At 38.3% G+C, this 27,234-nt stretch overlaps 1 protein-coding gene across 1 annotated transcript in view; it reads left to right on the top strand.

The window, feature by feature from the left end:
- CSMD1 (CUB and Sushi multiple domains 1) overlaps window positions 1-27,234 on the top strand; it is a 1,882,041-nt gene that overhangs the window by 1,268,300 nt on the left and 586,507 nt on the right. Inside the window, 1 exon segment of the mRNA XM_021075826.1 lies at window positions 2,463-2,540. Coding sequence (XP_020931485.1) covers window positions 2,463-2,540 — 78 coding nt within the window.

The raw sequence follows: 27,234 nt of genomic DNA, 5'->3' as shown, positions 1-27,234 counted from the left end.
GAACTATATCCAATCTCTTGGGATAGAACATGATGGAAGATAACATGAGAAGAAGAATGTATATATGATTATACATATGTGTGTGTGTGTATGACTGGGTCACTTTGTTATACAGCAGAAAGTGGCACAAGATTATAAATCAACTGTAATAAAAAAAGCTAATACGCCAGTATGAAGGCATCAGGCCAAAATAAATAGTATATGCTTTTACCTTTACATCTAAAAAACAAAACAAATGAACAAATGTAGCAAAACAGAAACATTGTCATAGGCACAGAGAATAAAGAGTGGTTGCCAAATGAGAAGGGAGGTGGGGGGAGAAATAGGTAGGGAGGCTAGAGGTACAGACTTCAGTTACAAGGTAAATGAGTTATGGGGAAAATGTACAGTGTGAGGAATATCATCAGTAATTATGTAATATCTTGTGTGGTAATAGATGGTAATTAGACTTATCTTGGTGATCACTTTGAAATGGATAGAAATATTCAATCACTATGTACTGTAGCAGGAATGAACATAGTGTTTTAGGTCAATTATTCCTCAACAAACAAAAACAAACTTGTAGGAAAAGAGATCAGATTTGTGGTTACTGGGCAAGGGGAAGAGGGAGGAGGAAGTAGATGAAGGCATCCAAAAGGTACACATTTACAGTAACAAAATAAATTAGTGGTGAAGATGAATGTGCAACATGATAAATATTAGTAACACTGCCAATATGTTATATCTGAAAATTGCTAAGAGAGTTAAACCTAAGTGTTATCACAAGACAGAAGTATTTTTTCTTTCCCTTATTCTGTATCATTATCAGATGATGGATGTTCACTAAACTTTTGTGGGAATCATCTCATGATGTATGTAAGTCAAATCATTATGCTGAACAACTTGAGTTTACACAGTGCTGTCTGTCAATTATATCTCAGTAAAGCTGGAAGAAAAAAAAACCAATGTGCTTGCAGAAAAATTGATACCCTAGTGTGAAGTGGTCAGGCAAGAAGGATTATCTTCTACTTAGGAAAATGTCAGCTTTGTGTGCTGTTCAGGTCTTCAACTGATTCGATGAGGCCCACCCACACCAGAGACGGGGGGGAGGATAGGAAATCTGCTATACTCAGTCTATGGATTCAAGACTTAATCTCATCCAAAAACCACCTTCACAGAAACACCCATAATAACATTTGACAAGATATCTGGACACTTTGTACCCTAGTCAAGTTGGCATATAAAGTAACCATCACACCCTTTTTGCAGATAACTAAACTTGGGCTCTGAGTTAAGTAACTGACACAGATCATATAGCTACTAAGTTGTATGCAAAGATTTGAACCCAGCTCTTCATGCTTCTATAGTCTAAATATGTAAATTATATGCAAATATGTAAATAAAATGTTTAAGTTAAAATATTATTTTAACTTTAATAAAAATACAAGTATTTTATTTTATTTTATTTTTGCTTTTTAGGGCCAGACCTGCAGCATATGCAAGTTCCCAGGCTAAGGGTCAAATCAGAGATACATCTGCTGGCCTATGCCACAGCTACAGCAATGCCAGATCCAAGCTGCATCTGAGACCACAGCACAGCCTATGGCAATGCTGGATCCCTAACCCACTGAGCGAGGCCAGGATTGAACCTGCATCCTCATGGACCCTAGTTGAGTTCATTAACTGCTAAGCCATGACAGGAACTCCCAATTTTAATATTTAAAACAGGAAATTTTAAATTAAATTATTATTTTTTATTTATTTCCCACAAATGACTTTATACTTTTTTCTCTAGAAATGACCAGAAAAGTGGAATTAAAATATTTAATGTAGGACTTAGAAAAATCAAGAACTTATTTAAGTTTGAGAACTGTGACTTTAGAAACCAACATTGTATTGTTTATATATATATATATTGCCTATATGGGTTTGGAAAGACTGGTGTTCTTTTATTTACCATTTCACCACCAGCACAATACATTTCCTCATATACTCCTCCCCCATTAATGAGTATTTGTTAAACTTTGAGTGATTAAATGATTAGATGAATAAATGAATAAATTTCATTTTTCTTAGAAAGTTTTTCATGAATGTAGCAAATTTAGAAAACTCCATAGTCACTGCTCATAAGTTCAGAGAGCAGTCGACTGAGTGCTTTGGCAAAATGACAGTGATTGATAGAATTTGCCAGGGCTGATGGTGAGTGGTTTGGATGTAGATGGTAATCTCACCACATATTATTTTTAGCACTTCTTCTGCCAGTGCTACTCTGAGATATGATCTTCCTGGTCGGTAGCCTTGCATTAATTATTCACAAGCTCTTATACTTGATTTGCTTTGCATCATTCATCTCTTAGAATGTTTCCCCGTGTTCCAGAGGTTGGGAAGAAAGCAGTTATGGCTGGAAACGTTATGACGATGAAACAATTTTATGACATCTCTACGAGTCTTACCTAATCATGTTTTTATTTTGTTTCTTCCAGTGAAGAAAGCGATTGAATTGAAGTCAAGAGGAGTCAAGATGATGCCTAGCAAGGACAGCAGCCATAAAAACTCCGTCTGTAAGTTCTCTTTCTCTCTGTATGAGGATGGATATGTCCATTAGAGGGGAGTGATTCTGGAGAAGTAATTCTGTAAACTGCCTTTCCCATTTCATTTCATTCTACATTTCTGCCTCCAAAAAACTATTTGCTGGGAGAGAGAACGTACACTGACTTCACGTTGTTGGGAAAGAGTGTGTGTTCATTCTGTCTCCTGAATACATCTCAACTCTGTCTTCCCTCTCTGCCCTCATCAGCGTTGTCTGAGACTGGACCTTCCAGATTTCTATATTAAATAGCTCTTCCATGCTCAGGTGTTTAGATCCCAGTTTCTCTGTCCCTTATAGTACATATCACACATACCAGGTTGATCTTTGGGGTCTAGAAGTATGGTCTTGTCATTTTCCTATTAAAATATTCTTGATCATTCATGAATTAAGAATATTATAGCTTCAGAAGGGCAACATCCACAACCTTTCAAAGGACACCAGAAAATGAAGCTCACATCTTTATGGCTTCTATCTGGATGTGCCCAGTACAGAGTAGGCACTTAAAAGCTGTTGAATAAGTGAAAATGTCCCCTGATACCTACTTTTCTGGTACCTCCTCCTTGACACCTCTCATCATAATATAGCCAAAAGGGCCATCTCTTGACCATGTCATGTGTCTCTGCCTGAAGTGTCCTCTCTGCCTTCCTTGCACACAGAAACCCACGTGATCTCAGAGACTTGCAATCTGAAGCCTTTATTGACTTTCCCAGGCAGAGTTAGCTGTTTCCTCTTTCTGCTCCCTCAGGGCTATGTTCTCGGCACTGTAACATCATTTATTTCACCACAGTCTCACTGTGAGTCTGTCTGTCCCACTCACTGCAGATTAGAAGTCTCAACCATAACACCCACGTGGGTTTATTTCCAGTGTGGTTCTCCCCTGTGCACCAGGTTGGTTTTAAGATTTTCAACATGTTGGGTGCCTTTCCTATTCATTCCCAGTGACCTCCTTCTGTGGTGTCTCAGCTGACCAGCTCTCTTGGCACTTATCCCACTGCTTGAGATCTATGTCCTGTTTTCCATGGCTAGCAGTTGATAAAGGTGGGAGGCTTGGGGTGAAGCCCTAGAGCACCTGTTTTTATCTGCATGATTTACTAGGATTGCATGTGAGGTTATCCATGACAAATATATCCACTAAAATAATGAGTAAACAAACACAAACGGCAATAATAGTCCTTTAAAAATCATATCGAGGAGTTCCCATTGTGGCTCAGTGGTAACAAACCCAACTAGTGTTCATGAGGACTGAAGGTTCGATCCCTGGCCCCACTCAGTGGGTAAAAGATCTAGTGTTGCTGCAATCTGTGGTGTAGGTTGCAGCTGCAGATCCTGCATTGCTGCAGCTATGGCATAGGCTGGTAGCTGCAGCTCTAATTCGACCCCTAGCCTGGGATTTCCATATGCTTCAGGTGCAGCCCTAAAAAATAATAATAATTAAAACAAAAATCACATTTTGGATTGATCCACCTCTCCTTTCTAAATACCCCTATTTTATGGCTCCCTGCTAATTGCTGGTACAACAGTAGTCCATTGAGTGTCCTGTGGCACTTGGAGAGGACAGAAAGGTAAACCCAGCCCCCTAGGATGCAGGTTTCAGACCAGGGTGTGTCTACTACTATTCTGGATGGTTTAAATGTAGGTCTCATAGTTCAGAAGGCTGAAAAGGTGATCAAGGTTCTGGTTGATTCATTGCCTGGTGAGGACTCACTTCCTAAGTCAGACAGAAGTCTGTCTGCTCCTATATCTACATACACTGGAAAGAGAGAGAGAGAGAGAGAGAGAGAGAGAGAGAGAGAGAGAGAGAGAGAGAGAGAGAGAGAGAAAGAGAGAAAGAGGTCCTAGTCTATGTCTTCTTATCAGGGCACTCATCCCATTCATGAGGTCTCCACCTTCATGACTTAATCATGTCCCAAAGGGTCCAAGGGTAACCACCTTAGAGGTTCGGGCTTCAAGATAGGGACTTGGGGCCACACACAGTCTATGTAGGGGCATCTGCAATCTCTGAGTGCATTCAGACCCTTGGGTCTCTCTGTCTCTCTGACTCTCTCTCTCTCTCTCTCACTCACACACACACACACACACACACACACACACACACACACACACACAGCTTAACTTGAGGAGTTCCTGTCATGGCTCAGTGGTTAACGAATCTGACCAGGAACCATGAGGTTGTGGGTTCGATCCCTGGCCTTGCTCAGTAGGTTGAGGATCCGGCATTGCCGTGACCTGTGATATAGGTTGCAGATGCAGCTCGGATCCTGCTGTGGCTGTGGCTGGCAGCTATAGCTCCGATTAGACCCCTAGCCTGGGAACCTCCATATGCCAAGGGAGCTGCCCTAGAAATGGCAAAAAAAAAAAAGACACCCCCCCCCAAAAAAAAAACACCTTAACTTGAAAATACACTTTCTGTTTTCATTGTGCTTCCTGTTTGATCATCATGGGCAGATTCAATTTGACCTGTCAATAATGAAGAAAGAAAACTACTGGAAGATGAGAAGAAAGGAACTAATTATTTTAAAATAAAATTTTAGAATTTTGTTATGGTTAGCTTTTTGTTCAGAATGGTCAATAAAATAGGTGAGGTACTATTTGTAATTATTTTGAAATTGATTTTTTTATGGATTAAAAACCTTGCAGTAACATAGAACTACATATCAAGTGAACCCTTACATCAAATCAATAGGAGGGCCAATGGCAGATCAAGTAGACATCCAATTTATCTCTTAGTGTAACAGTCAGGCAGGAGCTTTTCTTGTAAAGAGAATATGTCTGGGTCCTTATCTGAACACAAATTGACAAATGCATAATAACTCACTGGTGTTAGAAAGCGTCTGTCCTTTCTCCCAACAGTATTAAACTATTTTTTTGTTAGCTTTGAAAATTAATCATTAGAGGAAATGAGGAATCGAGGGAACTGTGAGCCTTCTAAGATCAGCAGTGTAATAAATGGTAATATGTTATTTATGCAGAAGGTGTGACAGGAAAAAAATTAAGTGCTTCGTAGAGGAAAGGACATACGCTTTGAAGTCAGAGACAAGGTTTCAATAGCTGAAAAATATTTATCGTATTCAAGTCCGAGTTACATCATTTATAAAAGTAAAATGGTAATGATTCTTGTTGAGTAGATAAAGCAATGTAAATTGCCCCTTCCACTATTCGACGTAACGATGGGTGTTCTGCAAACTATGTCCATTAGGGACTTTCCGCATATAAATAAAGAGAAGGAATATAGATTTTAAGCAGTAGGTCAGTGAAGAATTTAAATGGCTGGCATCTTATTTGCCAGAGGAGGTGTAAGATCCAGAGCACTGAACTTGTTTTCTAAGGTCTTAGAAAGTAGTTTGGCTCCTCACAGGTGGTGAGCCCGAACACGAGCTTCCTCTAGCCCCACCCAGGACACAATTAGAGGCTTTTTCATCAATCTCATTCATTATTGATTAATGACATTTTCAGAAAAAAAAAAAAGCCAAAGATTATTAAGGTATTAATTCTGCATAATACTCCAAATTCCTAATTATTTAAAGCTCTAAAGGATCGCAGCATAAATGCAACAGAAAGGGCACCAGAAATAAACTCAGTAAACATCGAGACCCCTCCCCCATCTTCTTTTCATCACTGAGTGATGGTGGGCTCCTCCTTATTCTGGCATTGGGACCTCTCAATACTAAAGGACTGTTAAATTGTCAGCCTTTTCCAATGGCAGTAACCGTAGATATAGTTTCTTCTTCTTGATACTCTCCTGTGCAGAACACAATGTTGGGTGTAAGAGTCAGGAGGCTCAGTAATTTGTTACTGTCCTTCTAACTACAAAATGTAAAATTATGTAGGGAGAAGGACAAAAAAATCCTTGGTTGTTATTTTCCAGCCAGAGATTGTTCTCCTCATATAAAGTTAAAGACAAATGACTTTACAAATTCAATATTGATTTGTTGTAACTCACTCAGATAAATTGATGGCACATGCTGTGTATTAAGCATTTGCAGTTACAGCAGTTTATACTGAAGCGGGATAGGACATTTGGTTCACAGTCATTATTTAATGTAAAGCCAAATAAAACATTTTGGAAAAAATGGAACAATATAATACATTGTCTTATAAACACTTGAGACAAAATAGCAACAGAACATTATAAAATAAATGACCCTACTTTTGACTATAAACCATTTATTTCATCGCCTTTGTTTCCATGGACAATCAATTTTTTTCTACCTTTAAAAAAAAATACTTGAAGCAAAACAGAATGATGTTTATTCAAAGTTGCAAAATAGGCCTATTAATGAACAGCAATTGATCAAATATTGTCTTTTATAATGATATCCAATAGTTCCATTTTCTCTCTTTTTTCTTTTGGCTGAGACATAATTATTTGGAAGGGCACATTTTAAAACTTGTGTAGTTGCATTTTTTGGACAGTGGTGCAAAATGATGACTTTATACAGTTAAAGATGCAATCATAACTCTATAATGTTTGACTTATCTTTTTAACATGGTGTGACTGGTTAATCCACTTTCTAAAGTATGCCCTTGTAAAGACCTTCGCATCTGCCCTGGGTCATACTGTGTTGTCCACTTATCACTAAAATTGGCATATTCATAGTCTTTGTTTTCCTAAGTTTGGAATAATTTAAGAGCAAATGGACTACACTAGTGTGTAATATTCTCTTTTTACTTATACTTCAGTGCTAAAAGGGAAAAAAGAAAAGGTTAAGCTTATGCCTTGCATAATTTCCTCTCTTCCTGTCAGCCTCCAAGCTTAGAAATATAAACATCAAAACATGGGCTCAGCTCAGGAAAAGGCTCTCACTTCAATCCTCTCTCCATATACAGGGATTAATGGAAGCTAGGGAAAAGGGGAAAAAAAAAGAAAAGAAAAAGAAAGAAGGAAAACATTAATTCTTATCAATAGGGGTAAAATGAGAGATGAAGAAAAGGCAGACCCTCCCGATAACTGTCATCATTTGGAAAGTAGTTTCAGTGTAATCCACTCCCAGAGCGGAAAGAGGCTTTTCTGATTTATGATCCTGGATTCTCAATTTCCAGACTCAAGGTTTCGAGGCGCACTCTGGTAGGCATCTCTTTCACTCTTTTCCCATCTCTTTCACTCTTCCCCATCCTCAACATTCAGGATGTAGAGCCTGGCACTGTTATGTCCCCAGCACTAGCCAGGCTGCTGCCCCAACATGTGCCAAAGCCAACCATTTCCCTTCTCCTCCCACATCCCTCCCATGTTACTGCACCACCTCACCCCATCTCCCTGTCTGCCTTTTCCCTGCAGCTGAGAACTCCACACCTGGTCCAGAAAGATGAGGAGGAAACATCAGTGGAATCACCTCATTCTTTTGCTCAGTCCCACCACAACCAAAATGAACCCGCATTCCTTACAAAGCCCGCAGGACCTCCGCACCTCCCCACCCCACCTGCTCTCCCTCTGGCCCTTGTCTACTGGCTTCGGGAGCTGTTCCCTCAAGTCTCAAACACACTCCCTCCTCATTCTTTGCTCCTCCATCTTGAGTCTGAGATGGTCTTCCCAAAGGTGCCTCATCCTCCCTTCTTCCTTCAGATCATTTCTCAGAAGTTACCTTCTCTGTAGGCTCTCACTGTTCACTGACTTAGTGTTCATATGCCTTCCCATACATGACTTTATCCCTCTTGTTACCTGTTCTGCTTTTCTCTGGATCACCTATCATATCATATATCATGCTTCCTTTTGTATGTTATGTGCGCACATTTTTGTGTTTACATGAGTGTGTGCGGGTGCATAAGAGGAATATTATATATATATTACACATAATATATATAGTATAAATTATGTAATTATATAATGTATATAAATATAACATATTAGTCAATAAGTGTCATAATATAATGCATAATATAATAATATATTTAAAAGTATATGTATTTTTATGTATTTCCTGTCTCTCCCACTCCTCCCACTACAATATAGGCTCTTTGAAGGCAGATATTTTTGTCTTCTTTCCCCTCTGATAGCTGCCAATTAACCAGCAGAGTCTCAAGCACACAGCAGTTGCTCATAAATATTTATTCATCGAATGGCTGAATTTCCTAGTTATGTGGTGGCCTGAAGAAATGTGATAAAGTGATGTCATCCTTTTCTTCAGCTAGGTCTTTGCATTTCACATCTTATTCATGCATTCAGCAGTCATTCATTGAGGAAAGACAAACAGCTGTCATGGAGATATTCAAAATGTATTCCTTTCCTTGAGGAATTTACAGTCTACTGGTATTTCAAGTTAAGTAAATATTCATAAAAGTGCCATAATAAAGATAGCAACATTTATCAAGCATTGCTTAAAATAAAAAATTATTATCTTTCAAAATAGTAGTAGATCAGCCCATACAAGGTAAAGACCCACAGAAAGAGAGGATGTAAAGCAATATTAAATTAGATCCTTTGCAAGCCAGGTCACCATGTTTTCTGTATTAGACCTTGTCAATGACTGCATCCTTTGACTCCTTAATTTATAGACATTTGCTTGGCATTGGTAAAGAGAAAATCATTCCTATTTTAAAAACTGTGTATTTTATGAAAGCGGCAATACAATTACTTACCGGATCAATTAGAGAAAATACTGTAGTCTTAGAATCATTATGTCCACTGTGTGGAAGGAAACATTAAAACTGTAAGGAATTAATCTTTTTCAAATCTCTGTAACAAGATGACAGCATTTGGTAGTAAAATCTCATTATCAGTCTAGATTCTGTGCTCTAGTAGGTCAGAAAATACCCTACAATGCACTAATTTCCCTCCATACCACTGCTGGGTGAGTCCATTTGTTACTGAATTGATGACGAGAACATGCTAGCTTTTAGAAAGGTCATTTGAAGAACTGCAATGAAAGCCAATCTTTCCCCAGATTTGGAGCTTGAAGAGTGTTGTGGACACGAGGGCAGTGGGATGAGGGAAGGAGATGAGAGTGAGACTGTTAGTAAACTTCTAAGGCAAGGCTGCCAAGGAGGAGAAGTCAGTCCATGCCCCTGAAATCTTCTCACCTGTAGGTGGTGCTCTGTGTGCTTTCCACCTCTGCAGTTTTATTCCAGAAATAATTTCTAACCGGCATTTTCATCAAGCCATACATTCCCAGGTATTGGGATATTGTTGTTTTATCAATTCCCCACAAAAGTGAATAATCTCCAAAAATTAACAGAATTTGCTTTGCTCAGTTACAAAAAGAAAACATTTTGTCTCACAATAATATTGTTATACTCAGTAAGCTTGTTATTAAGGTGCTGCATACACCACTCATCATCAGGTTTTGTTTTTAGGGGACTTTATTGTTCTCTGATTAATGTGTGATTTATGTGAATGGTAGTAGACTGAAGTGATTTGTAAAACCGCTACAGAAAAAGGCATGCCCACTATTCTCTGCTGGATTTCTGGCACTAACTGCTCTAGATCTTGCTTTAAAGCAGATTTTGACAGTAGAAAAAATAATAGCCCCATTAACCTCTAACAGTTGTATAAAGGTTTAATAAAACACGAGGGATAATCGCCCCACTCTGCTTTGTTCCATCATAAAATGTAATAATATGAAGTTTGGCAATTGTTAAAGATCCTTGTTTTCTTAACAAAGATCCATCCCCATCTAGCATGAATATAGTTGATTGTATAAATTGCTTCATAAATCAGGTAAGTAAATTATGCTTGCAGTTTCTAAATAGGCCTGTGTCACTGCAGGAGCTAAAATATCTTTTAAAATGCTATGGAAAATCTTGCTGTGAAGGGAACTACTGTCTAGATGCATTGAGAAGAATGTCATCACTGCTAACTAGAAGCCAAGCTAGGTGGTTCATCAATTATTTATCACTCCATTTACATGTATAATTTCTTAAGTAACCAGAAAAAAAGGATCTATTAAATTATGTGAAACAAGATATAGCTTGATGGGATTTTAGATGGTTCAATTGTACTGTAACCCTAGCAGGAAGTTAAATCCTTTTTAAGTGGATTCAGCATACACTTATAGAGCATAATCAATTAACTAGAGGGACAGACCTACTTTGCAGAATGACAAGAGAATGTATTATTTTTTTTCAAAAAGTGAATGCAAACAACCTACAGATTATGGCAGACCTGAAAGAATAGTACACATCTTAGCATTTCTATCATTGATTTTTTTAGAAGTACAACATAAACATACATTTTTATCAAATTTTATAAAATAACTTAATCTTACCATATAATTGGATCAAAAACACTCTGAAACTCTGGAGAATTGTTTGGCTCTTGGTGTTTGTGAGTTGATACAGGTACATAAGCAGTTAGAAGAGAGGCTCACTATTCGTTGTAATTAAATTTTCTTATAGGATCGAATGTTTGCTAGTGAGTAACTTCAATCAGAAGAAGCTCTAAGTTTAAACTAATGAATCACGGTAGTTCCTTTATGAATTAAATTAAAGCTCTCCATTCTATACACGAGGAAACTAAGTCGGCTAGTTAAATTAATTAGCCCTGATATCAAGATGGATAGGAGAGCCAGAATTAAAAATCAAGAAGTACTCAGAACATCAAGGAGAATTCAGGAAAAGTGCACATCCCTTATGCCTCATCATTTTATTTAGAACCCATTTTCAAAGGTGTAAGGAGAACACTGAAAATATTTTCAGATTACATCCTTTCATTGGAGTGCTTAGAGAAATCATAGAATCATAAAATTGAACTTGCGTTTCAGCTTTCAGGGAGAAATTAGTTTGCCCGGATTGATAATTCTGCCTCTCTGAAGGAGAAATTCAGAGATAAATGACCTGATGTTGATCAAATGGTGATATGCTGATGATTTATGCTGATTTAAGGGAAGTAGTTTGTTCAGAAGCTTGGGAAAGGCAATAAGAAGCAGGGCAGCTGCCTGTTTAGTAGATTGAGGGAGGATGGAAAGTGCCCACCTTCCTCCAGTTATTCACTTACTCAGGGGGCATCTCATTGCCCAGATGCTGTGTGAAGCATTCAGATTCAGGCCAGAGGTTGGTGAACTCACACCCTACCTGAACCATAGGTGACTGTGTAGACTCACACACCTGTCATGTGTCCTACACAGTGTCTTTCAAAGATTTTTACTCAGTTGCCAATCTTTCTTTTTAATAACAATGAAAAACCTTTCTTGAAATGAATGTATATTTCCAGGAAATTATAGTAACATCTACAAGGAGGTCTTGTACCTTCACCTGATTTCCCTGAATGGGAATATCCTCCCTAACTACCACGTAATTTCGAAAGTAGAAAGGTGACTTTGGGACAATCCACAGAGCTTATTTGGATTTCACCTGTGTGTGTGCGTGTGTGTATTTCTATACAGTTGTGTCAACTGTGTGTGTTCCAACACCTCAGTTAAGACACAGAACAGCCCCATCACCACAAGCCTCCCGTGCTGCTCTTGTGGTGGCCACACCCCCTGTACCTGCTACCACTTAACTGTTCTCCACTCTTTTGGTGTGTTATTTCAGGAACATCATACAAATGGAATCATATGCTGGGCAACATTTTGTGATTGGCTTTTCCCTCAGCACAACTCCTTTGTGAACCATCAAAGCGATTGTATCAGTGATTGGTTCCTTTTCATTTTCATGCAGTTTTCCATGATGGCAAGGTGCCACTGTTTAGTCATTCCCTGTTGAAAGATGGATTTCTTTCTAGTTTTTGGCTCTCAAGAACAAAATTGCTATAAATACTGTGCTATGCACAGTTTTCTTATGAACATGGGTTTTCATTTCTCTTGGATGAAATCCTGGGAAAGTAATTGCACGATAATATGATAATTGCATGTCTAATTTTATAAGAAATTGCCAAACAGATTTCTAGAGTGGCTGTACTATTTTATGTTCCCACAAACAATATATGTGTGATGCAGTTTCTCAGCACTCTTACCAGCATTTGGTGTTAAGACTTAAAAAAAAAAAATGAGCCATTCTGATAAGTATCTGGTGATACCTCATTATGATCTTAATTTGCATTTCCTTGATAGCTAATGATGTTAAACATCGTTTTATATGCTCATTTGCCATTTGTATATCTTCTCCTTTGAAATGTTAGTTCACATATTTTGCCCATATTCTACCTATTTTTTTCCTGTTGAGTTTTGAGCATTTGTTTTATATTCTAGATGCTAATCCCTTATTGGACATGTGGTTTACAAATATTTTCTCTCAGTCTGTAGCTTATCTTTTCATCCTCTTCAAAGGGTCTTTTGCAGAAACAATCTCTTTGTTAGCTCATAGATTCCATCTAGAAAGCATGGATTCTAGTTTCCTTTAAAAGCAGGAAGACTTGGCAATACCAGATCTGCAGTGGTGCATTGTGTCTACAGCTGAACAATGGCTGCCCTAAATAGCAAAGGAGGGAGCCCTGTCCACCAGAACCCCCTGACCTCCTTACATCCTGCAGGGTGATTCAGTTTACAAGGCAAAGTAACTAATAAAATGTTCTCATTCATTATCCTGTGGTTGATTAGACATTTTCATGTGGAATCAAGTAAGCTCTACTAATTGTGACATAAGGGAATTTAAACTCTGGAAGTAAAACTTAATTCAAATGATAAAGAACAAAATAATCATATTTGACAAATTCTTACAGATGGTTTCAAAATTCTTACTCTTTTATTTCTGGTTTAGCCATAAATTTGGGAGTTTAAAATGGATAATTTTGTTTCCCTGACTTTCTCTGTTATCTTGAATGAAAAATGGAATAGGCTTAATAGAAATCATCAAAGATACATAACAGTGTTTTAACTTCAGAAGTATTCACCATTATTTTTGCTAATCTACCCAAATTAATTGCCATACTAATTGAATTACATTAGATAATTTAATTACAGCAAATGATTATGTTTATTTGGCATAGTACTTATTTGGTCAGATCCCCTGAGTTCAGTGCATTACATTATTTTCATAAAGAGGAAGCAGATGGAGAGAATTGCTAAGTGGTAGTTTATGCCAGAGGAAAAAAAAAAGTCATGTTTTAAGATATGTGAAAATATATGGCAAGTCAAGCAGATAAGCAAAGATTAACAAATTGGATAATTAGTAAAGTGCTTTGGAGACAGAAAGCACCATATTTTGCAAGCACTGTATATTGCAAATATCATTAAAATACTTTTCAGGGAATTCAGTTTGCTTGTTTTCATAGTTTAAATTGTCAATTTGAAAGGCATATAACATATATAAATCATGTAATATCCAAGAAAGATACTTTCGTTATATACCTGGTGAAAGTCATAGCCATAGTAAAAATTCAAGTTCACTAATGACTATGTGAGAAATTCTCCACCCCAGATATACATATGAAAAGTATTCTACATGTGCAGATATACATATGAAAAGTATTCTACAAGTGTTTGTAGGATTCTGACATTGGAAGAAATAGTCCCGTATAGTTTTATGTCCTTTTTGTAAGGGCTAATTTAATGTGTTAAAGATAGAAAAGAATTAGAAGAATGTTAATTGCATTAGGTGAATATATAGTGTAAAGAAAAGAGTGGTAATTTCTGAGAGATGAAAAAAGAATCCTATTATAAATTATAGGAGTATTTGCTGATCGATCTATAATTTACACCCAGGTTATTGTGTACTGAGTATGGTATAAATAGGATTTAGTTATCCATCATCTATCCTTCCAATCAACCAAACCATCATCTTACTTTCAGGCACAATTTTCTAGAATCCATATAAAAGTCATTTATGACATATTTTCACCCAATTTTATTTTTATATTACATGCTATATCACAATGCATATTTAAACTTGCTTTAGCTGAATGGATAACTTCATTTCTGTTTTTCCCTTCTTTTAGTAATGAAAATGACAAACTAAAAATCTCTTTTCTGGATGTTTTTATAAAACATATGAACATTTTTCTTCAGTACTGTCATCCTTCAAAATAATAACTTTCGGAGTTCCCGTTGTGGCGCAGTGGTTAACGAATCCGACTAGGAACCATGAGGTTGCGGGTTCGGTCCCTGCCCTTGCTCAGTGGGTTAACGATCCGGCGTTGCCGTGAGCTGTGGTGTAGGTTGCAGACGCGGCTCGGATCCCGCGTTGCTGTGGCTCTGGCGTAGGCCGGTGGCTACAGCTCCGATTCAACCCCTAGCCTGGGAACCTCCATATGCCGCGGGAGCGGCCCAAGAAATAGCAACAACAACAACAAAAAAAAAAGACAAAAAAAAAAGACAAAATAATAACTTTCTCTTATCTGGTAGAAAGCAAATGAACAGATATCCTATTAATGTTCTCTTCTGTATCTGTGATAAACTCTAATTACCATAATATAAAGCCTGACTTCTGTTTCTCATGATTTATATTAATATTCACTCTATTAAGAGGATTAATTAGAGTGTACTTTGTCAAGATGAATCTTATTATATGAGAATTTGAGCAACTCCTCTTTTTTTTGTTAATTCAGCATTGCTTATTGGGCATTAAGTGTTCTGATAAAGGACATTTATTTGCAAATTCTGCATTATAGCACTACAGTTTTAATTGGATTAGGCTTTTGCCCATGTTTCAAAGTCTTCAAAGATTCGTTGCACCTATAAGTCTACTTTTTGACCATGTCCTAAAGATGCTCTGTGATCTGGGCCCTCTCTACTTCTCCAATATTGTTGCTGTGCACTTCAGCAATAACTGCACATACATGCAGGCATGCACACAGATACTTGTATACAAACACAGGTGGCTGCACACATGCACGTATACAGTGCACACTCAGGCCTACACACATACCCATGCACAAGCTCACACATGCCTGTACACACACACACACACACACACACACAGGCACACAAGGCACGCACATGCCTATACACAGGCTCACACACAAGCACACAAGGCCTGTATACACACACACTTACAGGCACATAGTGCACACACATGCATGCACTTAAGCACACATATGCAAGCACACAGGATTCTGTCTGCTGATTAATCTCTTGTAAATGTCCTTTCTGCCCCAGTCCCCTCTTCCCCAAACTTTCCTTTCTTTCTTTCTTTTTTTTTTGGGGGGTCTTTTTGCCTTTTCTAGGGCCACTCCCATGGCATGTGGACGTTCCCAGGCTAGGGGTCTAATAGGAGCTGTAGCCACCGGCCTATGCCAGAGCCACACAGGATCTGAGCTGCTTCTGCGGTCTACACCACAGCTCACGGAAATGCTGGATCCTTAACCCACTGAGTGAGGCCAGGGATCGAACCCTCAACCTCAAGGTTCCTAGTCGGATTCGTTAACCACTGAGCCATGATGGGAACTCCTCTTTTCTTTCCTTTGGGAAACTTCTGAATGGACTCATCCTTCAAAACTGAAGTAAGATTTAGTGTTTATGACTTTCCTGGACACACTCCAAGGTGGCTGGGTACTCTTGGTGCTTAACATCTAGATTTCCCTGTGTGCTCAGAAGCAAGTCAACACAGTTCCTGTAGTCTGCAGGCTCTGTCATCTGCTCTTTGCCCCGGTGTCTGGGCTCATTCCTTTTTGCTCTCACCTGCACTCCCTGGCACTGCAGGGGCCTTGACCTTCTCCCTGTGCCATGGCAGGTTTGAGCCTAGAGCTGCCTCCTGCCTTCCATATGAGCTGTTTCTTCTGATTGGACCACCTTTCCCACTTCTCATTTCCCCTCAGCTAAACTCCACCCTCTCCTCTTCCACTGGTTCTTGAACCCAGGCCAGTTAGATTTCTACCCCTCTTCCTCCACTGAAATTGTTTGTGTGGACATCACCCACACAACGGCCCTCCTTCTCAGCGCCATCTCTGGCTCCTCCCTCCTCTCCGAGCTGGACATGATGGAAAGCCTCAGGAACCACTGGGAACTTGTTCCACACCCACTCCTGTGGGGCCCTCATGCAGCCTCTGGTTTCATTTACTGTCCTTCTGCTGATGATTCCTTATGTTCTACGTTCTGTCTGATGCATGTACCCCATATGCACGTGTAGAGCTATGTGCCTGACCTCTCCTCTTGGACAAGTGAGAGGCAGGACAGGTGACCAGTCTTTCTGGTTGTTTCACTGGGGAACCCTCTCTTCCACCTCAGCCGTTGCAGCCTTGCTCCAGGCTGCCCAAACCAGCAAGCAAAGCATTAACACCTGGGCAGGGTACATTCAGCCAGCTCTTGGCTATCTCCTCTTGGTGCAACATCTAGGCCCCCTGCTGGCTTGGGAGCATCTGTGCCTTTTCCTGGTACTTAACCACCTTCTCAGTGAGGTCTCTGAGCACCTGAATACACACCACACACACACACACACTCACACACTTTCTGATCCCTTTCCTGTTTTATTTTCCTCTTAATTTCTTTTTGTTATCAATAACTAATTATATAATCATTAAGTGTACATATATTATCTCATTTATTGTTTCTTTCACAAAAAATGAAATTGAGGAGGGGTTTTCATGTTATGTTCACCCAGAGCTGTACTGGGGACTTGCTAGGTACTGGTATGTATGTTTCATGAATGAATGAATGAACCTTTGTGTAGCTGCCTCCTTCCCAAAGTTCAGGGGACAGTTCCAGTCTCACATCCTCCAACATCCCTTCGCTAAAAACCCTTGCTAAGTTAGCCCCCTTCACGGTCCTAAGAAAAATAATATTCCACTCTATCCTGATCTTATTAGTTATACAGCTACTGTCAGTAATGGGAAACATTTATTTACCCATTTCTCTTTTCTTCCTAGAATATAAGCTCTTTGATAAGAGGCCTACCTTGTACTTGGTTATAGACCCAGACTATAATATGCCTGTCACATAATAAACATTTGTTAAATAGTGTTGAGTTATTGACTAACTGCCTGCCTGGTTTTACTCACCATAGTATGGTGCCTGGCGCAGAGTGGGTCACTGTATTTACCAATATCGATCTATCATCTATTATCTACCTATATCTCTTCGATCTATCTGCTATCTACCATCATGCATCTCTCTGTCACCTATCAATTACATCTATCTATTGACACCTCATCTATTTATCTGTCTACCTACTATAGTCTACATATTACAATAAATGGATATTTGATCATAGAGAATTTTAATATTGTATCATCTATCTATTGACACCTCGTCTATTTATCTGTCTACCTACTATCTATTGACACCTCATCTATTTATCTGTCTACCTACTATAGTCTACATATTACAATAAATGGATATTTTATCATAGAGAATTTTAATATTGTATACCTTCTTTAGAGTATATCAATGCTAATATTAATTATACTTTTATTCATAAAGATGGTATATTCCAGTTATCACAGGAAAAGTGAAATCACATGGTGTTAGATATTAAAACTAAAGCACCATTGGCATATTCAAATTTTTGCAAAGATACAAATATCTAGCAGCAATATTTTCACAATGAGTATTTGGGTCCACAGGACTCAGACTTTCCTACAGTAGAAGGCACGTGGGCTTCAGTCACATTCTCCACATTTTCCTCAGGAAAGTTCATTCTAAGAAATCTTTATTCAAGTGTAAATGTCAGGTGATTCTGGGTCAGATGAGGTACATTTGAGCTGACATGCTCCATAAAGAGCATTTTATCTGAGTCCCTCCCTTTGGGGACAGGGTAGCCCAGGTGAGTGAGGTGAGTGAGGATGTAAAATCATTGTGGTGTTGGTAAAGTCTCAGAGGCAAGAGGTGAAGGATTTTGCCCCTGGCACTGAAATGTAAAGGGGGTAAGCATTTACTGTAAGGGGAAGCAATTTAGTACAATGTTCAGGATAATAAATATCTCCAGTAGGAGCCTGAAGATGTAGCAATTATCCATCATACCTTTCTCAGCAAGAGGTGTGATCCAGAGAATGAAAACCGTGCAGTGGGACAGAAACCCAGGACTCTCACATCATGGACTGGGTAAAGACCTCCGTTGCACAAAAATGAAGGAACAGTGCATTAAAGAACACTTCAGAGTGTCTCCTCAATAGAAAGAGCTTGAGGAGTTCCTGTCATGGCTCAGTGGTTAACGAATCCGACTAGGAGCCATGAGGTTGCAGGTTCCATCCCTGGCCTCGCTCAGTGGGTTAAGGATCTGGCGTTGCCATGACCTGTGGTGTATGTTTCAGACGTGGCTCGTATCTGGCATTGCTGTGGCTCTGGCATAGGCCAATGGCTACAGCTCCGATTAGACCCCTAGCCTGGGACCCTCCCCATGCCGTGGGTGCAGCCCTAGAAAAGACAGAAAGACAAAAAAAAAAAAATAGAAAGAGCTTGATCTTAAAGCCATGTAAGTTACAAAGACAAATTCCATCTGATGGTATCCAAATTACATACTCTTTAGTCTTTTTTTGTTGTTGTTGTTACTCTAACCACCTCATATCTTTTTGAAACCAAGGGTAACTATTAAACAAATAAAACAGTATTAAGCCTTAATTGCCTAAACTCTAAAGTACTCATGATAATATCTACCTCTAGGGTTGTTTTAATCATTTATTACAGTTCACATACAGCACTTAGCTCAGTGCCTGACACCCAGAGCCATTAGTAACAATATCCATTGTGACTGTATTTTTGGTTAAGACAGAAACCAAACTGTGAAGACATTTACCATAGTTACATATGAAATATAAAATATCTACTACTTTATTCATGTGGATCATGAACATTTTATTTTGATGTATCAATTTTTAAATGCTTTGTATTCACTGAGAAATTATACACTGCATTGCAGACCAGACGTTTTTAGCCTTTGCTCCATTGAGGCAGAGTTGGTAGATGATATCTGCATACATGAGGCAGAAGAGAAGCCATAGAGGCACCAGAGTAGTGGAAATAAATCCTCAGCATCCTCCCTAGATGCACACACACACACACAGTCAGTCAAACAATATGGCTGACTTCTATTTTATTTAAATGTGATATGCATTTAAAAGTAATGCATTTGTATGATTGTATTTATACTTAAAGATCTTAATATTTGCTAGTTTATGAAGTAGAAATATGACTATCCTATCTTTTCATGAATTTGAATTGTATCACATAGCAAGAAAGCATGCTAAAGGTTGCTCTGTACAAGCCCTGGAAAAGATAAAATCAGCTTGGGGCTGTCTGTAATTCCCTTAGCCTTCCTACAATTCCACTCATCTCTTAACAAGACTCATTAAAATAAAATGTTGAGATTAACAGTGATGTTATCATGGGATAACTTAAAGTCAAGCCTAGTTAGTATAGGACACTACAAACATTAGTTAATTTATAGGTGCTCAGTTACTAAAAACCTCTTTGGAACATTTCCCCCAGCAGACTCAGATGGCCCCTGTGCTGCCACCTAATTGAAGCCCCCACCCAACACCACTGTAAGGAGTTATCCTCATTCAGTGCAAAGTGCTTTCCAGTATTTTGTCCAAGGATAGCAAGTTTGAGAATTGTATTCTAAGTTTGCTATCATTTTATGTTTCCCAGTGCAAGAACTCCACTTAGCCATAGCCCTACCATGTAAAATACTATGTGCAGCGTGGGTCAGTACCTACTGTTGACATTTTATGATAGCCTCATCACTCATTTACATAATTTGATTGTCTTCAACCTCATTTAGTTTTCTTTAGTATCCATGTGAAATGTTGGAGAAAATATCTCTTTTTAGAGACCCTATTCTTTTTGAGCAGATGGGGAAGGAATTAAAGTGCTTCAGTGAGTATATAGGGACTTTGCCAAAGTCATTTCATGTTTCTAGGCTTGATAGAATTAATATGAGGGAGTAGAAGAAATTGAAAGAGTGGAACTGAAGTAAGGGCATCTAGCTATTCAGATTGTGTAAGCTAGTATGATATGCAGCAGGGGCCATACAAGAGTAAACTAGATCATCCTGGAGAGTCTTAGTCCATGGTTAGTCTCAGGTCTCTGGCACAGAGCTAACTATTCTGTGGTTGACTTAATTGTAACTGGGTAAGAAGGCAGGAAAGGGGGAAGAAGGTGGTCTGTAGCTCCCTGAAACTCATGGCATGTTCCCCAAACTCAGAGGAGAGCACATGGTCTCAGTTTAAACCAAAGCATGGAGTTGTTTGTTGTTATTTTCTTATTTTATTGATAGAATGGGAATGATCATATTAACCATATTTACTAAGATTGTCTTAAAATGTAGTGTATAAAAAAATGTAGTGTATAAGATGAGCACATCGTATATAATTATACACAGAGCATCTGAAGTGAGATAACACTTACCTTTATAATATTTCATTTATTTGATCATTTAATATTGACCTTTTTAGTATGCAAAATTTTAAACCTACACAAAAGTAGAGAAAATCATGCCACAAGCCCTTATGTACCCTGTCATGAACATTCCATCATTTGTATTTCATCTATTCAACACTCACAGTTTTTTTCCAAAGTATTTTAAAACAAATAAATGCCAGACATCATGTTATTCTACTTGTTAATACTTAAAGTATAGAATTTTTATGATATATGTATTCATGTGTATCTGTATATACATATATAAATCATTTATATTTATATATAAAGCTTTTCATAAAAAGCAAACTATAGTGCACTTTTAACACATCCAACAAAATTAAATATAATTTATTAATTCCTTAATATGTATAGAGTCATCCCAAATCATCTTTTAGTGTGTGATTTGTATAAATCTAGATCTCAGATGGTCTATACTCTGCATTGATTTAATGTGTATCTCCAGCCTATTTTAATCTTAATTCTTCTCCCATGTCTGTGCTTTTTTAAATGTCTTCAAAGACCTTCACATATCTTTTAAGAGGGGCATTAGTTCACTATGGATTACTACATTGTTGAGATTTTCAGTATCTAATTATTACACCACTAGCCCATTGTTTGTTTTGTTTCTGTATCTTTTTATTTTGCTTTTATGCTAATAAGTGGCTTTAAACAAACTGAAGTAAAAATTCTCCATATTGTCTCATGCTTTTCAAACTCAATTTGGTAGCCTACATTCAAATTCAGTTGTGCTGTTTACAAAGGAACTAATTGAAACAAATGAGTAGAATTAATAAAGTTTTCTCTTGTGAGGTGATGGGAGTTTTCACCATCTACATCTGCATTGCTTATCTCTGTGTTTGCTTCTCAATCTGGCCTCCATTCTTTTTGTTTATTTTTTTGTTTTTCTTGAGGCCCATTTTTGAAAAGTGCTAAACAATCATTTTAAAGTTTTTAGATTCATAAGAAGTTTGTTTAGAAAGTACAGATGGTCCCCATGTATCATGTGTTACTCCCCCACAGAACCTCGGCCTCCACCACCATCCCTCACCCAGTAGTATTTTTGTTACAATTGACAAACCAACATGAACACATCGTCATCAACCAAAGTCCATAATTTGCGTCAGGTTTCACTCTTTGTGTTTTACACTCCATGTATTTAACAAATGCAAAAATATTGAGTATCCACTATCAGAGTATCATACAGAAAAATTTCACTGCTCTGAACCCTCATTGCTCCACTTCCTTATCTGTGACCCACATACTTGCAAGCACTGATCTTTTTACAGTCTCCATACTTTGCCTTTTCCAGAATGTCATGTGGCTGGAATCACACAAGGTGTAACCTTTTCGAATTGACTTCTTTCACTTAGAAAATATATTTTAGATTACTTTCTGTCTTTTCATAGCTTGATAGCTCCTTTTATTTTATTTTATTTATTTATTTATTTATTTTTATTTTTTGTCTTTTCTAGGGCTGCAGCTGCGGCATATGGAGGTTCCCAGGCTAGTAGTCTAATAGGAGCTGTAGCCGCCGGCCTTCGCCAGAGTCACGACAGCGTGGGATCTGAGCCGCGTCTATGACCTACACCACAGCTCACAGCAACGCTGGATCCTTAACCCACTGAGTGAGGCCAGGGATCAAACCTGAAACCTCATGGTTCCTAGTCAGATTCATTAACCACTGAGCCATGATGGGTACTCTGATAGCTTCTTTTATATTCTTTTTTCTAGTGACTGAATGATATTCCATTGTCTTGAGGGACCACGCTTTACTTATCCGTTCACTTATTGAAAGATAATCAATAATTGATGCTTTTAAGTTTTGGCAATTATGAATAAAGTTGCTATAAACACCTGTGTCCAGGTTTTTCTGTGGACATGAGTTTCTTAGCTCCTTCGGGTAAACACCAAGGAGCATGATTGCTGGGTCATAGGATAAGAGTGTGTTTAGTTTTGTCTGAAACCACCACACTGTCTTCTCAAGCAGTTGCGCCATTCTGCATTCCTACTACCAGCAGTAAATGAGAGTTCCTGTTGCTCCACATCCTCACCATCATTAAGTGTTGTCACTGTTTGGATTTTCACCATTCTAACAGGTGTGCAGTGGTACCTTGGCAGTATTTAGTTTGCATTCCCCTGATGACTTGCAATGTGGAGCATCTTTCCACATGCCTGTTTATCATCTGTATATGTTCATGGTGAGGTGTCTGTCCAGGTCTTTCACCCATTTTACTTGTGTTGTTTGTTTTCTTATAGTTGAGTTTTAAGAAGTCTTTGTATGTTTTGGATGATAGTTCTTTATCGTATGTATCATTTGCAAATATTTTCTCCTGATCTGTGATTTGTCTTCATATTCTAACATATCACAGAATAGAACTTTTTAATTTTAATGAAGTCCAACTTCTCAATTATTTTACAGATTATTCTTTTGCCCTAGTATTTAAAAAGTCAGTGCCAAAAAAGTCATTTAGATTGTTTCCTCTTACTTTCTAGAAGTTGTTTTAGTTTTTCATTTTACATTGAGGTGCATGATCGAAAACTTTTGAGTTAATTTTTGTGAAGGATGTATAATCTGTATTTAGGTTAATTTTTTGCATGTAGGAGTTCCTGTCATGGCTAAGTGGTTAATGAACCCAGACTAGGATCCATGAGGATGCGGGTTCAATCCCTGGCCTCACACAGTGGGTTAAGGATCCAGCATTGCTGTGAGCTGTGGTCAAAAAAGGCAAAAAAAAAAAATTTTGTCTTGTATGTAGCTGTCCAGTTGTTCCAGTACCATCTTTGGAAACGTTAGTCTTTTCTCCATTGTATTGCCTTTGCTCCTTCATCCACAAAGATCAGTTGACTAAAATATTTAGATGGGTCTATTTCTAGGTGGTCTCTTCTGTTCCATTCTCCTATCTGCCAATTGTACTTCTGTCACAATGGCTTGATGACTGTAGCTTTATAATAGCCTTCATTCTTTACAGCATATTAGAACTTGTATCATGCTAGTTTCACCCAGCACTTTTAAAATATAAATTCTTTTATTAAGTCAAGGAGGAAAGATATATTCTGAGTGGCTTAGAGAAATCTTGCAGGAATAACAATACATTTCAGTTCACTGAGAAATCTTTAATTTATATATTTTTCTCAAGCAGTTTTTTCCCATATTTCATTTTTTCATTTGGTAATTATAAATAGTTGCTGATATTTGTTAGGCATATGATTGTAATAAAGTTTTATACATATTATAAAGAACAATGTTTACAGTCCCTCCAACCAGGGATTGTTATGCCCAGTTTGCATCAAGGAATCAAGGCTCATGGGCGGGGTAACATACCCAAGTTCACATAGCAGATCCCAGGTCTGATATCTGAATGCCAAATACAGTACATTGTCTCTTCAGTACATTATCCCTTCTTTATAAATATGACTGGATGATCAAATTTTGTAATGGCATTTAAAAAAATTAATATAAGACTTACCACATTTAAAATTGGTGCTTTACATTTGTTATGTTCCTTTTCAGAATAAAAGAGACAATATTTATGATTTTGAATACAAAATATACTCTTGGGAGTTCCTGTCGTGGCTCAGTGGTTAATGAATCCGAGTAGGAACCATGAGGTTGTGGGTTCAATCCCTGGCCTTCCTCAGTGGGTTAAGGATCTGGCGTTGCCGTGAGCTGTGGTGTAGACCGCAGAAGCAGCTCAGATCCGGTGTTGCTCTGGCTCTGGTGTAGGCCGGTAGCTACAGCTCCTCTTAGACCCCTAGCCTGGGAACCTCCATATGCCGCGGGAGCAGCCCTAGAAAAGGCAAAAAGACAAAAAAGACAAAAAAAAAAAAAAAAAAAAAAAAAAAAAGTACTCTTGTGTTCACTTATTCATGCAACAAATATTTATTGTGATCAATTTATGCCTGGTGTTCTTTTTTAATGCCTGAAATTCTTGTGTTCTCTTATTGTATCTCAAAAGAAAGGTGCTGCAAATACTTCCAAACAGTTAGACTCAATGTTCAGTGGTTCCAGCACACTGAACATCTTTATAAATTGAAAGAAGCAGATTCAGTGAGCAAATAAATCCATTTGGGTTATACTAAAAGTTTTCAGATTTAAAAGGGAGAAGTTTTAAACTTCAGATGGGCAAGGAGGACAAAAAGAAGAAACAGGAGTTCTCTTGTTGCTCAGTGGGTTAAGGATCCAGTGTTGTCACTGCGTTGGCTTGGGTCACTGCTGTGGAACAGGTTCCCCCTGGCTTAGGAGCTTCCACATGCTGCGGGCATGGCAAAAATACATACATGCATACACACATAAGGAGAAACAGAGATTAGTAGAAGGTGGGGAGCAGAATTAATTGACTCCAAGGTCCAAAGGTCTCTCATCACCATGGTAATGGAGATTCTAATCCTGGCAGATGGAGGACCAAGGCGAATGGCCAAAGCCACACCATCTCTTCATCTTTAGAAAACCTTAAGTGGAGCAGAGGTCAAGTGTTTTGATAGGTTAGACTTTGCTATAATTCCATACCCTGCTGTCTTCAAGATAGCTGTTTGTTTCCAAAGGCCATCAGCCATTAATTAGAGTGTCAGGGCTAAGGATGCCTCTGGCCAGGGATGTGGCTTTCAGAGCAAACTAGCAGGTAAACAATGCTTGGTGCAGGCTGAGACCCTCAAAGGGTCACCTGAGAGACCAATCTGTTTAAACTGGAAGAAAAACAGAATTTGTGCCAAGAATATCTGCAAGAAAAGTAGAGGGAAAAAAATGGAAACAATTGCCTGTGATAAGTAAACCTTATTTATTTATTTATTTATTTTTTTTGTCTTTTTGTTGTTGTTGTTGTTGTTGCTATTTCTTGGGCTGCTCCCACGGCATATGGAGGTTCCCAGGCTAGGGGTTGAATCAGAGCTCTAGCCACCGGCCTACGCCAGAGCCACAGCTACGCGGGATCCGAGCCGCGTCTGCAACCTACACCACAGCTCAAGGCAATGCCGGATCGTTAAGCCACTGAGCAAGGGCAGGGACCGAACCCGCAACCTCATGGTTCCTAGTCGGATTCGTTAACCACTGCGCCACGACGGGAACTCCGTAAACCTTATTTTTTAACAGCTTTCTCATTAATGAACCTACTTTCATAATTTATTTTAAAAATAAGCTTCATAGACTTAAATCAGAAACAGAATTGGTTGTCCTTTAGATATGGCTACTCTGTTCTCCATAAGCTGTGATAGTAAAAAAAAAAAGTAGTCATTACTTTCCACAGTCTTATCCAACCTATGCACAGGCAACAACATAGGTTAGATAACATGGGAGATGACAGTTTCTTCATCTGCTGTATGCAGGGTAACCACATACTTTATTGTCCACACTGGGACTTTTTTTTGGTCTGCTAAGCTAGACATAACATAACAGCAGGTATAGTAACAACAGCAGTTCTAAATTGGGACAGTTCTCAGGCACACCAGTGTGTAACGTCCCCTACGTTGCACACAGGTACTTCAAGGGGAGAAGCATCAGGTCACATCTATAGTAATCACTGTGAATATGAATGGGATCCTGTATTTTATTGGATAGATAATGGATATTTTATATTGTAATTTGTTTCAATGTAATTCTTTATACCCTTGTCCACATTTCACCAATTACACCCTCCTCATACATTTGAATAAACTTCTACAGGGATATGGAAAAAATACTTTCTTCAGAAATTCCCTGCTAGTATTTCTTTTGTGCTCAGCAGCTTAAGGATCTGGTATTGTCACTACAATGTCTTGGATCACTGCTGTGTCATAGGTTTGATCCTGGCCCGGGAACTTTCACATGACGTAGGCATGGCAAAAAAAAAAAAAAAAAGCAGCAGCAGCTGCTGCCAAATAGAAGGGACCAAGCCAAATGTGAAGCTTGTAATTCATAGGGTCTCACCTCCCATTTTGCAAAAGTGAAAGCAGGCTTAGGGACTTTGAGGCCCTTCCCTAAGGGCATGCTGCTAACTATGAAAGACAGATCTTTTAGTAGTGCGTTTCCAGAGAGTGTTCCAAAGCATTGTCATTATCCCTGATACCAGAACTCAAAGGGATGAGTCACACCCTGACTTTGCAGAAATAAACCTAAGCTTAGCATCAAATGATGATGTAACAGTGTGTAGAACAGTTTTAAGGGATTTCTACAGTAGAAAGGACAATTAGATTGCTGAGTCATTAAATTCAACAGAGTGAGTGAAATTTGCTCTGAGACAACTTTATTTTGTAGCCACTCTTTTAGGTGAAGAACAGGAATATTGGCTTCACTTTATCAAGCTTGGAATTAGACTTTATCAGTCAACCTAAATGTCCTTAAAAAATGTCATCAAAATACCAGATCCCCAAATCCACCCTCATGTTTCTAAAATGAACCCAGTAAATTAATTTATAACAGATATTTCTCTTATTTCTACTTCAAAAAATAGGCTTGAATTATGTTGATCCTTCTTTTTTCCAGCCTTATTGAGATGCAGTTGACATATAATGGTGTATAAGCTGAAGGTCACA

Source organism: Sus scrofa, chromosome 15 (assembly GCF_000003025.6).
Source record: "Sus scrofa isolate TJ Tabasco breed Duroc chromosome 15, Sscrofa11.1, whole genome shotgun sequence".
NCBI classification, from domain to species: domain Eukaryota; kingdom Metazoa; phylum Chordata; class Mammalia; order Artiodactyla; family Suidae; genus Sus; species Sus scrofa.
This window is presented reverse-complemented; position numbering and strand designations above follow the sequence as displayed.